The sequence below is a fragment of the Oncorhynchus tshawytscha genome, unplaced genomic scaffold, assembly GCF_018296145.1.
Source record: "Oncorhynchus tshawytscha isolate Ot180627B unplaced genomic scaffold, Otsh_v2.0 Un_contig_167_pilon_pilon, whole genome shotgun sequence".
Lineage (NCBI taxonomy): Eukaryota > Metazoa > Chordata > Actinopteri > Salmoniformes > Salmonidae > Oncorhynchus > Oncorhynchus tshawytscha.
This window is the reverse complement of record NW_024609376.1, coordinates 117,501-132,878: the sequence shown is the minus strand read 5'-3', so window position 1 is coordinate 132,878 and position 15,378 is coordinate 117,501. Positions and strand designations below refer to the sequence as shown.

At 49.2% G+C, this 15,378-nt stretch overlaps 1 protein-coding gene across 1 annotated transcript in view; it reads right to left on the bottom strand.

The window, feature by feature from the left end:
• The window catches only part of LOC121844678 (glypican-6-like), a 109,072-nt gene that overhangs the window by 20,874 nt on the left and 72,820 nt on the right, over nt 1-15,378 (bottom strand). Inside the window, exon 2 of the mRNA XM_042315058.1 lies at nt 12,783-12,913. Coding sequence (XP_042170992.1) covers nt 12,783-12,913 — 131 coding nt within the window. The remainder of the gene's footprint in view (nt 1-12,782; nt 12,914-15,378) is intronic.

Genomic DNA, 15,378 nt, shown 5'->3' with positions numbered 1-15,378 from the left:
GAGACCTACAGCCCAGCACCATTCAGTAGACCAACAGCCCAGCACCATTCAGTAGACCTCCAGCACCATTTAGTAGACCTACAGCCCAGCACCATTCAGTAGACCTACAGCGCCAGTCAGTAGACCTACAGAACCATTCAGTAGACCTACAGAACCATTCAGTAGACCTACAGCCCAGAACCATTCAGTAGACCTACAGAACCATTCAGTAGACCTACAGCCCAGCACCATTCGGGAGACCAACAGCCCAGCACCATTCAGTAGACCTACAGCCCAGCGCCATTCAGGAGACCTACAGCCCAGCACCGTTCAGTAGACCTACAGCCCAGCACCATTCAGTAGACCTACAGCACCATTCAGTAGACCTACAGCCCAGCACCATTCAGTAGACCTACAGCCCAGCACCGTTCAGTAGATCTACAGCGCCAGTCAGTAGACCTACAGAACCATTCAGTAGACCTACAGAACCATTCAGTAGACCTACAACGCAGCACCATTCAGGAGACCTACAGCCCAGCACCATTCAGGAGACCTACAGCCCAGCACCATTCAGGAGACCTACAGCCCAGCACCATTCAGTAGACCTACAGCCCAGCGCCATTCAGTAGACCTACAGCCCAGCGCCATTCAGGAGACCTACAGCCCAGCACCGTTCAGTAGACCTACAGCCCAGCACCATTCAGTAGACCTACAGCACCACTCAGTAGACCTACAGCCCAGCACCGTTCAGTAGATCTACAGCGCCAGTCAGTAGACCTACAGAACCATTCAGTAGACCTACAGAACCATTCAGTAGACCTACAGCCCAGAACCATTCAGTAGACCTACAGAACCATTCAGTAGACCTACAGCCCAGCACCATTCGGGAGACCAACAGCCCAGCACCATTCAGTAGACCTACAGCCCAGCGCCATTCAGTAGACCTACAGCCCAGCGCCATTCAGTAGACCTACAGCCCAGCGCCATTCAGGAGACCTACAGCCCAGCACCGTTCAGTAGACCTACAGCCCAGCACCATTCAGTAGACCTACAGCACCATTCAGTAGACCTACACCCCAGCACCACTCAATAGACCTACAGCCCAGCACCGTTCAGTAGATCTACAGCGCCAGTCAGTAGACCTACAGAACCATTCAGTAGACCTACAGAGCCATTCAGTAGACCTACAGCCCAGAACCATTCAGTAGACCTACAGAACCATTCAGTAGACCTACAGCCCAGCACCATTCGGGAGACCAACAGCCCAGCACCATTCAGTAGACCTACAGCCCAGCGCCATTCAGGAGACCTACAGCCCAGCACCGTTCAGTAGACCTACAGCCCAGCACCATTCAGTAGACCTACAGCACCATTCAGTAGACCTACACCCCAGCACCACTCAGTAGACCTACAAACCAGCACCATTCAGTAGACCTACAGCACCTTTCAGTAGACCTACAGCCCAGCGCCATTCAGTAGACCTACAGCCCAGCACCATTCAGTAGACCTACAGCACCTTTCAGTAGACCTACAGCCCAGCGCCATTCAGGAGACCTACAGCCCAGCACCGTTCAGTAGATCTACAGCACCATTCAGTAGACCTACAGCCCAGCACCGTTCAGTAGACCTACAGAACCATTCAGTAGACCTACAGCCCAGCACCATTCGGGAGACCAACAGCCCAGCACCATTCAGTAGACCTACAGCCCAGCACCATTCAGTAGACCTACAGCCCAGCGCCATTCAGGAGACCTACAGCCCAGCACCGTTAAGTAGACCTACACCCCAGCACCACTCAGTAGACCTACAGCCCAGCACCGTTCAGTAGATCTACAGCACCAGTCAGTAGACCTACAGAACCATTCAGTAGACCTACAGAACCGTTCAGTAGACCTACAGCCCAGAACCATTCAGTAGACCTACAGCACCATTCAGTAGACCTACAGCACCAGTCAGTAGACCTACAGAACCATTCAGTAGACCTACAGAACCATTCAGTAGACCTACAGCCCAGAACCATTCAGTAGACCTACAGAACCATTCAGTAGACCTACAGCCCAGCACCATTCGGGAGACCAACAGCCCAGCACCATTCAGTAGACCTACAGCCCAGCGCCATTCAGGAGACCTACAGCCCAGCACCGTTCAGTAGACCTACAGCCCAGCACCATTCAGTAGACCTACAGCACCATTCAGTAGACCTACACCCCAGCACCACTCAGTAGACCTACAGCCCAGCACCATTCAGTAGACCTACAGCACCATTCAGTAGACCTACAGCCCAGCGCCATTCAGTAGACCTACAGCCCAGCGCCATTCAGGAGACCTACAGCCCAGCACCGTTCAGTAGACCTACAGAACCATTCAGTAGACCTACAGCCCAGCACCATTCGGGAGACCAACAGCCCAGCACCATTCAGTAGACCTACAGCCCAGCACCATTCAGTAGACCTACAGCCCAGCGCCATTCAGGAGACCTACAGCCCAGCACCATTCAGTAGACCTACAGCCCAGCACCATTCAGTAGACCTACAGCCCAGCACCATTCAGGAGACCTACAGCCCAGCACCATTCAGTAGACCTACAGCCCAGTGCCATTCAGTAGACCTACAGCCCAGCGCCGTTCAGTAGACCTACAGCCCAGCACCATTCAGTAGACCTACAGCACCATTCAGTAGACCTACACCCCAGCACCACTCAGTAGACCTACAGCCCAGCACCGTTCAGTAGATCTACAGCGCCAGTCAGTAGACCTACAGAACCATTCAGTAGACCTACAGAACCATTCAGTAGACCTACAGCCCAGAACCATTCAGTAGACCTACAGAACCATTCAGTAGACCTACAGCCCAGCACCATTCGGGAGACCAACAGCCCAGCACCATTCAGTAGACCTACAGCCCAGCGCCATTCAGGAGACCTACAGCCCAGCACCGTTCAGTAGACCTACAGCCCAGCACCATTCAGTAGACCTACAGCACCATTCAGTAGACCTACACCCCAGCACCACTCAGTAGACCTACAGCCCAGCACCATTCAGTAGACCTACAGCACCATTCAGTAGACCTACAGCCCAGCGCCATTCAGTAGACCTACAGCCCAGCGCCATTCAGGAGACCTACAGCCCAGCACCGTTCAGTAGATCTACAGCACCATTCAGTAGACCTACAGCCCAGCACCGTTCAGTAGACCTACAGAACCATTCAGTAGACCTACAGCCCAGCACCATTCGGGAGACCAACAGCCCAGCACCATTCAGTAGACCTACAGCCCAGCACCATTCAGTAGACCTACAGCCCAGCGATATTCAGTAGACCTACAGCCCAGCGCCATTCAGGAGACCTACAGCCCAGCACCATTCAGTAGACCTACAGCCCAGCACCATTCAGGAGACCTACAGCCCATCACCATTCAGTAGACCAACAGCCCAGCACCATTCAGTAGACCTACAGAACCATTCAGTAGACCTACAGCGCAGCACCATTCAGGAGACCTACAGCCCAGCACCATTCAGGAGACCTACAGCCCAGCACCATTCAGTAGACCAACAGCCCAGCACCATTCAGTAGACCTCCAGCACCATTTAGTAGACCTACAGCCCAGCACCATTCAGTAGACCTACAGCGCCAGTCAGTAGACCTACAGAACCATTCAGTAGACCTACAGAACCATTCAGTAGACCTACAGCCCAGAACCATTCAGTAGACCTACAGAACCATTCAGTAGACCTACAGCCCAGCACCATTCGGGAGACCAACAGCCCAGCACCATTCAGTAGACCTACAGCCCAGCGCCATTCAGGAGACCTACAGCCCAGCACCGTTCAGTAGACCTACAGCCCAGCACCATTCAGTAGACCTACAGCACCATTCAGTAGACCTACAGCCCAGCACCATTCAGTAGACCTACAGCCCAGCACCGTTCAGTAGATCTACAGCGCCAGTCAGTAGACCTACAGAACCATTCAGTAGACCTACAGAACCATTCAGTAGACCTACAACGCAGCACCATTCAGGAGACCTACAGCCCAGCACCATTCAGGAGACCTACAGCCCAGCACCATTCAGGAGACCTACAGCCCAGCACCATTCAGTAGACCTACAGCCCAGCGCCATTCAGTAGACCTACAGCCCAGCGCCATTCAGGAGACCTACAGCCCAGCACCGTTCAGTAGACCTACAGCCCAGCACCATTCAGTAGACCTACAGCACCACTCAGTAGACCTACAGCCCAGCACCGTTCAGTAGATCTACAGCGCCAGTCAGTAGACCTACAGAACCATTCAGTAGACCTACAGAACCATTCAGTAGACCTACAGCCCAGAACCATTCAGTAGACCTACAGAACCATTCAGTAGACCTACAGCCCAGCACCATTTGGGAGACCAACAGCCCAGCACCATTCAGTAGACCTACAGCCCAGCGCCATTCAGGAGACCTACAGCCCAGCACCGTTCAGTAGACCTACAGCCCAGCACCATTCAGTAGACCTACAGCACCATTCAGTAGACCTACAGCCCAGCACCATTCAGTAGACCTACAGCCCAGCACCGTTCAGTAGATCTACAGCGCCAGTCAGTAGACCTACAGAACCATTCAGTAGACCTACAGAACCATTCAGTAGACCTACAGCGCAGCACCATTCAGGAGACCTACAGCCCAGCACCATTCAGGAGACCTACAGCCCAGCACCATTCAGGAGACCTACAGCCCAGCACCATTCAGTAGACCTACAGCCCAGCGCCATTCAGTAGACCTACAGCCCAGCGCCATTCAGGAGACCTACAGCCCAGCACCGTTCAGTAGACCTACAGCCCAGCACCATTCAGTAGACCTACAGCACCATTCAGTAGACCTACACCCCAGCACCACTCAATAGACCTACAGCCCAGCACCGTTCAGTAGATCTACAGCGCCAGTCAGTAGACCTACAGAACCATTCAGTAGACCTACAGAGCCATTCAGTAGACCTACAGCCCAGAACCATTCAGTAGACCTACAGAACCATTCAGTAGACCTACAGCCCAGCACCATTCGGGAGACCAACAGCCCAGCACCATTCAGTAGACCTACAGCCCAGCGCCATTCAGGAGACCTACAGCCCAGCACCGTTCAGTAGACCTACAGCCCAGCACCATTCAGTAGACCTACAGCACCATTCAGTAGACCTACACCCCAGCACCACTCAGTAGACCTACAAACCAGCACCATTCAGTAGACCTACAGCACCTTTCAGTAGACCTACAGCCCAGCGCCATTCAGTAGACCTACAGCCCAGCACCATTCAGTAGACCTACAGCACCTTTCAGTAGACCTACAGCCCAGCGCCATTCAGGAGACCTACAGCCCAGCACCGTTCAGTAGATCTACAGCACCATTCAGTAGACCTACAGCCCAGCACCGTTCAGTAGACCTACAGAACCATTCAGTAGACCTACAGCCCAGCACCATTCGGGAGACCAACAGCCCAGCACCATTCAGTAGACCTACAGCCCAGCACCATTCAGTAGACCTACAGCCCAGCGCCATTCAGGAGACCTACAGCCCAGCACCATTCAGTAGACCTACAGCCCAGCACCATTCAGTAGACCTACAGCTCAGCACCATTCAGTAGACCTACAGCCCAGCACCATTCAGGAGACCTACAGCCCATCACCATTCAGTAGACCTACAGCCCAGCACCATTCAGTAGACCTACAGCCCAGCACCGTTCAGTAGATCTACAGCGCCAGTCAGTAGACCTACAGAACCATTCAGTAGACCTACAGAACCATTCAGTAGACCTACAGCGCAGCACCATTCAGGAGACCTACAGCCCAGCACCATTCAGGAGACCTACAGCCCAGCACCATTCAGGAGACCTACAGCCCAGCACCATTCAGTAGACCTACAGCCCAGCGCCATTCAGTAGACCTACAGCACCATTCAGTAGACCTACAACCCAGCACCACTCAGTAGACCTACAGCCCAGCACCATTCAGTAGACCTACAGCACCATTCAGTAGACCTACAGCCCAGCGCCATTCAGTAGACCTACAGCCCATCGCCATTCAGGAGACCTACAGCCCATCACCATTCAGTAGACCTACAGCCAGCACCATTCAGTAGACCTACAGCCCAGCACCATTCAGTAGACCTACAGCCCAGCACCGTTCAGTGATCCACAGCGCCATTCAGTAGACCTACAGAACCATTCAGTAGACCTACAGCCCAGCACCATTCAGTAGACCTACAGCCCAGCACCGTTCAGTAGATCTACAGCGCCATTCAGTAGACCTACAGAACCATTCAGTAGACCTACAGCCCAGCACCATTCAGTAGACCTACAGCCCAGCACCATTCAGTAGACCTACAGCGCAGCACCATTCAGGAGACCTACAGCCCAGCACCGTTCAGTAGATCTACAGCCCAGCACCATTCAGTAGACCTACAGCCCAGCACCATTCTGGAGACCTACAGCCCAGCGCCATTCAGGAGACCTACAGCCCAGCGCCATTCAGGAGACCTACAGCCCAGCGCCATTCAGTAGACCTACAGCCCATCGCCATTCAGGACACCTACAGCCCAGCACCGTTCAGTAGACCTACAGACCAGCACCATTCAGTAGACCTACAGCACCATTCAGTAGACCTACAGCACTATTCAGTAGACCTACAGCCCAGCACCATTCAGTAGACCTACAGCCCAGCGCCATTCGGTAGACCTACAGCCCAGCGCCATTCGGTAGACCTACAGCCCATCACCATTCAGTAGACCTACAGCCAGCACCATTCAGTAGACCTACAGCCCAGCACCATTCAGTAGACCTACAGCACCATTCAGTAGACCTACAGCCCAGCACCATTCAGTAGACCTACAGCCCAGAGCCTTTCAGTAGACCTACAGCCCAGCACCGTTCAGTAGACCTACAGCCCAGCACCATTCAGTAGACCTACAGCCCAGCACCATTCTGGAGACCTACAGCCCAGCGCCATTCAGGAGACCTACAGCCCAGCGCCATTCAGTAGAGACCTACAGCCCCATTCAGGACACCTACAGCCCAGCACAGTTCAGTAGACCTACAGACCAGCACACAGCACCATTCAGTAGACCTACAGCCCAGCACCATTCAGTAGACCTACAGCACTATTCAGTAGACCTACAGCCCAGCACCATTCAGTAGACCTACAGCCCAGCGCCATTCGGTAGACCTACAGCCCAGCGCCATTCGGTAGACCTACAGCCCATCACCATTCAGTAGACCTACAGCCAGCACCATTCAGTAGACCTACAGCCCAGCACCATTCAGTAGACCTACAGCACCATTCAGTAGACCTACAGCCCAGCACCATTCAGTAGACCTACAGCCCAGAGCCATTCAGTAGACCTACAGCCCAGCACCGTTCAGTAGACCTACAGCCCAGCACCATTCAGTAGACCTACAGCACCATTCAGTATACCTACAGCCCAGCACCATTCAGTAGACCTACAGCACCATTCAGTAGACCTACAGCCCAGCACCATTTAGTAGACCTACAGCCCAGCATGGGGTAGGAAGGATCAAGGAAGGAGGGGAGGAGGGGGAGGAAGGAACGGAGGAGGAAGGGGGAGGAAGAAACAGGGGGAGAGGGGAGAGGAAGGAGCAGGGGAGGAGAGGGGAGGAAGGAGCAGGGGAGGAGAGGGGAGGAAGGGACTGGCAGAGACATCTATCTCCTCAGAAACATGTGTCTGTTCTTGGAACAGCTTGACTCTCAGTCATGTCGTGATTCATACTACACTGTAATTTGTGGTTTGGCCTCGTTCAGCAGCAAGGGGGTTTGAAAACCATTTCCCAATACAGGATTACATTTGAGAGAAATGTTACGAAACCATTAGGACTTTCTGAAACTCCATCATATCGACCGTGGACTTAACTCACCCTGTCTGACTTAAATGGTATCCATTCTAGACACAAGGCCAACAGACACCAGGGTGTCAGCTGTTCTGAAGAGTGAACTTATTGAACGGAACCTTACTGAATGTAAAGAGGTTCTGTTATGGAGTTCTAAATTCCAAGGCAGATAATATTGAGTTTTACAGTCAAGTCCTGACAGTTGAAATATTTGTCCAGAATGGGCCTGATCAACAAAAACAGCTTCTCTTTAAAAACAAAACATAGCTAGTACTTACAAACAGACAGTTTGTCAACAAAGAGAACATTTTAAAAGTTATAATAACTCTGATGAATTGATCAACTTGCATCGTCAGGATAGCAGCAGTCTATATGATAAATAATATGAAACACTAATTAAACATTAACAGGTCGAAAACAGAGCCCTGTGGAACACCTGAGCTGTGTTTCAACACTCGGGTCGGAAACAGAGCCCTGTGGAACACCTGAGCTGTGTTTCAACACTCATACTAACCACACTAACCGTACTATTAGTGATGTGCATTGAGTATATAGTAGCTCATTGGTCATAGTCTGGACAGAAATCAGATCCAGAATCAAATCAAAATGTATTAGTCACATGCGCCAATTACAACAGGTGTAGTAGACCTCACAGTGAAATGCTGAATACAACAGGTGTAGTAGACCTCACAGTGAAATGCTGAATACAACAGGTGTAGTAGACCTCGCAGTGAAATGCTGAATACAACAAGTGTAGTAGACCTTACAGTGAAATGCTGAATACAACAGGTGTAGGTAGACCTTACTGTGAAATGCTGAATACAACAGGTGTAGTAGACCTTACAGTGAAATGCTGAATACAACAGGTGTAGTAGACCTTACAGTGAAATGCTGAATACAACAGGTGTAGGTAGACCTCACAGTGAAATGCTGAATACAACAGGTGTAGTAGACCTCACAGTGAAATGCTGAATACAACAGGTGTAGTAGACCTTACAGTGAAATGCTGAATACAACAGGTGTAGTAGACCTCACAGTGAAATGCTGAATACAACAGGTGTAGTAGACCTTACAGTGAAATGCTGAATACAACAGGTGTAGTAGACCTCACAGTGAAATGCTGAATACAACAGGTGTAGTAGACCTTACAGTGAAATGCTGAGTACAACAGGTGTAGTAGACCTCACAGTGAAATGCTGAATACAACAGGTGTAGTAGACCTCACAGTGAAATGCTGAATACAACAGGTGTAGTAGACCTCACAGTGAAATGCTGAATACAACAGGTGTAGTAGACCTCACAGTGAAATGCTGAATACAACAGGTGTAGTAGACCTTACAGTGAAATGCTGAATACAACAGGTGTAGTAGACCTCACAGTGAAATGCTGAATACAACAGGTGTAGTAGACCTCACAGTGAAATGCTGAATACAACAGGTGTAGTAGACCTCACAGTGAAATGCTGAATACAACAGGTGTAGTAGACCTCACAGTGAAATGCTGAATACAACAGGTGTAGTAGACCTCACAGTGAAATGCTGAATACAACAGGTGTAGTAGACCTCACAGTGAAATGCTTACTTACGAGCCCTGAACCAACAATGCAGTTTAAATAAATATGGATAAGAATAAGAGATAATAGTAACAAGTAATTAAATAGCAGCAGTAAAATCACAATATATACAGGTGGTACTGATACCGAGTCAATGTGCGGGGGCACCGGTTAGTTAAGGTAGTATGTACATGTAGTTATTCAAGTGACTATGCATTGACAATAACAGAGAGTAGCAGCAGGAGCATAGAAGGGGGGGGGCAAATAGTCTGGCTAGCCATTTGATTGTTCAGGAGTCTTGTAGCTTGGGGATAGAAGCTGGTTAGAAGCCTCTTGGACCTGGACTTGGTGCTCCGGTACCGCTTTCCGTGCGATAGCAGAGAGAACAGTCTATGACTAGAGTGGCTGGAGTCTTTGACCATTTGTAGGGCCTTCCTCTGACACTGCCTGGTATAGAGGTCCTGGGTGGCAGGAAGCTTGACCCCAGTGATGTACTGGGCCGTACGTACCACCCTCTATAGGGCCTTCCTCTGACACCGCCTGGTTTAGAGGTCCTGGATGGCAGGAAGCTTGCCCCCAGTGATGTACTGGGCCGTACGTACTACCCTCTGTTGGAGACCGAGCAGTTGCCGTACCAGGCAGTGATGTACTGGGCCGTACGTACCACCCTCTGTCGGGCCTTCCTCTGACACCGCCTGGTTTAGAGGTCCTGGGTGGCAGGAAGCTAGGCCCCGGTGATGTACTGGGCCGTACGTACTACTCTCTGTAGGGCCTTCCTCTGACACCGCCTGGTTTAGAGGTCCTGGATGGCAGGAAGCTTGCCCCCAGTGATGTACTGGGCCGTACGTACTACCCTCTGTCGGAGACCGAGCAGTTGCCATACCAGGCAGTGATGTACTGGGCCGTACGTACTACCCTCTGTCGGAGACCGAGCAGTGATGTACTGGGCCCTCTACCCTCTGTCGGAGACCGAGCAGTTGCCGTACCAGGCAGTGATGTACTGGGCCCTCTACCCTCTGTCGGAGTCCGAGTAGTTGCCGTACCAGGCAGTGATGTACTGGGCCCTCTACCCTCTGTCGGAGACCGAGCAGTTGCCGTACCAGGCAGTGATGTACTGGGCCCTCTACCCTCTGTCGGAGACCGAGCAGTTGCAGTACCAGGCAGTGATGTACTGGGCCCTCTACCCTCTGTCGGAGACCGAGCAGTTGCCGTACCAGGCAGTGATGTACTGGGCCCTCTACCCTCTGTCGGAGACCGAGCAGTTGCAGTACCAGGCAGTGATCGAACCAGTCAGGTTGCATGGTGCAGCTGATAAAGTTCTATAGGATATCTAGATATACAGGATACAGTTAGTATGCCAAAAGATCCCGGCTGTCGTACAACATTCACCAAAATACAAAGCAGTGGACACTATTTCTCTGCTTTTAGGGCCCATAATGCAATTTTTCAGAAAATTATTACACTTAATTATTCACATCATTCTTAGCTAAGTGATGTAGTCATTGTGTGCTTCAATGGACGTTGTTAATTCTGGCTATCTATTCCGATATCAGAGCACTCTCACATAGAATACCTGATGATAAACAAACGCTCAACACCCGTTGAACGCGGCCGGTGTCAGCAAACGTCGGCAACAAAAAAAACGTAATTAAATTGTTTTCCAGCAGCATAGTTACAGTCAGCAACGCTCTGGATAACATGAAAACAGCCTAACCAGCTCTGCCAGGGCGAGTAGAATGGGCAGAGTGAGGTGTTCTCCCATTTGTGTCTGGAAGTAGCTAGCCAACGTTAGCCAGTTAGCTTCGGTGCTTGATTGTCGTTGAGCGCTCGGATCAACTCTACTCCTCGGCCATAGCGTCCAGAATGGCTCTGAGAGCGAAACGCTCTGAATTTACAGAAAGACAATCTGACAATGCTGTTGTCTTTACCTGAGCTGAAACTGTCATGTTGTTGTCTTTACCTTAGCTGAACCTGTCATGCTGTTGTCTTTACCTGAGCTGAAACTGTCATGTTGTTGTCTTTACCTGAGCTGAAACTGTCATGTTGTTGTCTTTACCTTAGCTGAACCTGTCATGCTGTTGTCTTTACCTGAGCTGAAACTGTCATGTTGTTGTCTTTACCTGAGCTGAAACTGTCATGTTGTTGTCTTTACCTTAGCTGAACCTGTCATGCTGTTGTCTTTACCTGAGCTGAAACTGTCATGTTGTTGTCTTTACCTGAGCTGAAACTGTCATGTTGTTGTCTTTACCTTAGCTGAACCTGTCATGCTGTTGTCTTTACCTGAGCTGAAACTGTCATGCTGTTGTCTTTACCTTAGCTGAAACTGTCATGTTGTTGTCTTTACCTGAGCTGAAACTGTCATGTTGTTGTCTTTACCTTAGCTGAACCTGTCATGCTGTTGTCTTTACCTGAGCTGAAACTGTCATGTTGTTGTCTTTACCTTAGCTGAAACTGTCATGCTGTTGTCTTTACCTTAGCTGAAACTGTCATGCTGTTGTCTTTACCTTAGCTGAAACTGTCATGCTGTTGTCTTTACCTTAGCTGAAACTGTCATGTTGTTGTCTTTACCTTAGCTGAAACTGTCATGTTGTTGTCTTTACCTTAGCTGAAACTGTCATGCTGTTGTCTTTACCTTAGCTGAAACTGTCATGCTGTTGTCTTTACCTTAGCTGAAACTGTCATGTTGTTGTCTTTACCTTAGCTGAAACTGTCATGTTGTTGTCTTTACCTTAGCTGAAACTGTCATGCTGTTGTCTTTACCTTAGCTGAAACTGTCATGCTGTTGTCTTTACCTTAGCTGAAACTGTCATGCTGAAACTGTCATGTCGTTGTCTTTACCTTAGCTGAAACTGTCATGTCGTTGTCTTTACCTTAGCTGAAACTGTCATGTCGTTGTCTTTACCTTAGCTGAAACTGTCATGCTGTTGTCTTTACCTGAGCTGAAACTGTCATGCTGTTGTCTTTACCTTAGCTGAAACTGTCATGTTGTTGTCTTTACCTTAGCTGAAACTGTCATGTTGTTGTCTTTACCTTAGCTGAAACTGTCATGCTGTTGTCTTTACCTTAGCTGAAACTGTCATGCTGTTGTCTTTACCTTAGCTGAAACTGTCATGCTGTTGTCTTTACCTTAGCTGAAACTGTCATGCTGTTGTCTTTACCTTAGCTGAAACTGTCATGCTGTTGTCTTTACCTTAGCTGAAACTGTCATGCTGTTGTCTTTACCTTAGCTGAAACTGTCATGCTGTTGTCTTTACCTTAGCTGAAACTGTCATGCTGTTGTCTTTACCTGAGCTGAAACTGTCATGTTGTTGTCTTTACCTTAGCTGTAACTGTCATGCTGTTGTCTTTACCTTAGCTGAAACTGTCATGTTGTTGTCTTTACCTTAGCTGAAACTGTCATGCTGTTGTCTTGCATGGTCATGATGGCTTCAGAGATCTTCACATCTATGGGTTCCATAATGGCTTCGATGTTGAAGGGGCCTTCCAGCCGGTCAGCTACCAGCAACATGGCATCTGTAACAACACACACACCCTCCAGCCGGTCAGCTACCAGCAACATGGCATCTGTAACAACACACACACACACACACCCTCCAGCCGGTCAGCTACCAGCAACATGGCATCTGTAACAACACACACACACACACACCCTCCAGCCGGTCAGCTACCAGCAACATGGCATCTGTAACAACACACACACACACACACCCTCCAGCCGGTCAGCTACCAGCAACATGGCATCTGTAACAACACACACACACCCTCCAGCCGGTCAGCTACCATCAACATGGCATCTGTAACAACACACACACACACACACCCTCCAGCCGGTCAGCTACCAGCAACATGGCATCTGTAACAACACACACACACCTCCAGCCAGTCAGCTACCAGCAACATGGCATCTGTAACAACACACACACACCCTCCAGCCGGTCAGCTACCAGCAACATGGCATCTGTAACAACACACACACACACACACCTCCAGCCGGTCAGCTACCAGCAACATGGCATCTGTAACAACACACACACACACACACCCTCCAGCCGGTCAGCTACCAGCAACATGGCATCTGTAACAACACACACACCCTCAAGCCGGTCAGCTACCAGCAACATGGCATCTGTAACAACACACACACACACACACCCCTCCAGCCGGTCAGCTACCAGCAACATGGCATCTGTAACAACACACACACACCCTCCAGCCGGTCAGCTACCAGCAACATGGCATCTGTAACAACACACACACACCACACACTCCAGCCAGTCAGCTACCAGCAACATGGCATCTGTAACAACACACACACCCTCCAGCCGGTCAGCTACCAGCAACATGGCATCTGTAACAACACACACACACACACACCCTCCAGCCGGTCAGCTACCAGCAACATGGCATCTGTAACAACACACACACACACCCTCCAGCCGGTCAGCTACCAGCAACATGGCATCTGTAACAACACACACACACCCTCCAGCCGGTCAGCTACCAGCAACATGGCATCTGTAACAACACACACACACACCCTCCAGCCGGTCAGCTACCAGCAACATGGCATCTGTAACAACACACACACACACACACAAACCTCTAGCCGGTCAGCTACCAGCAACATGGCATCTGTAACAACACACACAGCCGGTCAGCTACCAGCAACATGGCATCTGTAACAACACACACACACACACACCCTCCAGCCGGTCAGCTACCAGCAACATGGCATCTGTAACAACACACACACACCTCCAGCCGGTCAGCTACCAGCAACATGGCATCTGTAACAACACACACACAGAGGAGACATTAGATCTGACAGCACACACACACACACACACACACACACACACACACACACACACACACACACACAAGGTGACATTAGATCTGACAGCATACACACACACACACACACCTTCTCGAGGGACTTTGAACTCAGTAAGGGCATAGAGAACATCAAAGAGTAATTGTTAATTCAACAGCCTCCTAATTAACACGAACAAAAAAAGACGACTTGTGAATTAGTCTTCAGTAAAACAGCTGAGAAAACAGTACTGATATCTGTGGAACAGAAACTCTGTATAATTGTAATGACATGACGATAACAAACAAGCTGTTAATAATTGTGAAGACATGACGATAACAAACAAGCTGTTATTAATTGTGAAGACATGACGATAACAAACAAGCTGTTATTAATTGTGAAGACATGACGATAACAAACAAGATGTTATTAATTGTGAAGACATGACGATAACAAACAAGATGTTATTAATTGTGAAGACATGACGATAACAAACAAGCTGTTATTAATTGTGAAGACATGACGATAACACACAAGCTGTTATTAATTGTGAAGACATGACGATAACAAACAAGCTGTTATTAATTGTGAAGACATGACGATAACAAACAAGCTGTTATTAATTGTGAAGACATGACGATAACAAACAAGCTGTTATTAATTGTGAAGACATGACGATAACAAACAAGCTGTTATTAACTGTGAAGACATGACGATAACAAACAAGCTGTTATTAACTGTGAAGACATGACATAACAAACAAGCTGTTATTAATTGATAACAAAACAAACAAGCTGTTATTAATTGTGAAGACATGACGATAACAAACAAGCTGTTATTAATTGTGAAGACATGACGATAACAAACAAGCTGTTATTAACTGTGAAGACATGACGATAACAAACAAGCTGTTATTAACTGTGAAGACATGACGATAACAAACAAGCTGTTATTAACTGTGAAGACATGACGATAACAAACAAGATGTTATTAATTGTGAAGACATGACGATAACAAACAAGCTGTTATTAACTGTAATTAGTTGAAAGCTGCATTTCATTGTCTATCTGTGTTTGTAAAGAGTTCCTGATTAGAACAATATCCTCCCGTCTGCCGTACGCTCTCTCTCCGGCCTCTAGGTCATCAGGCTGCTGATTATCCCCCA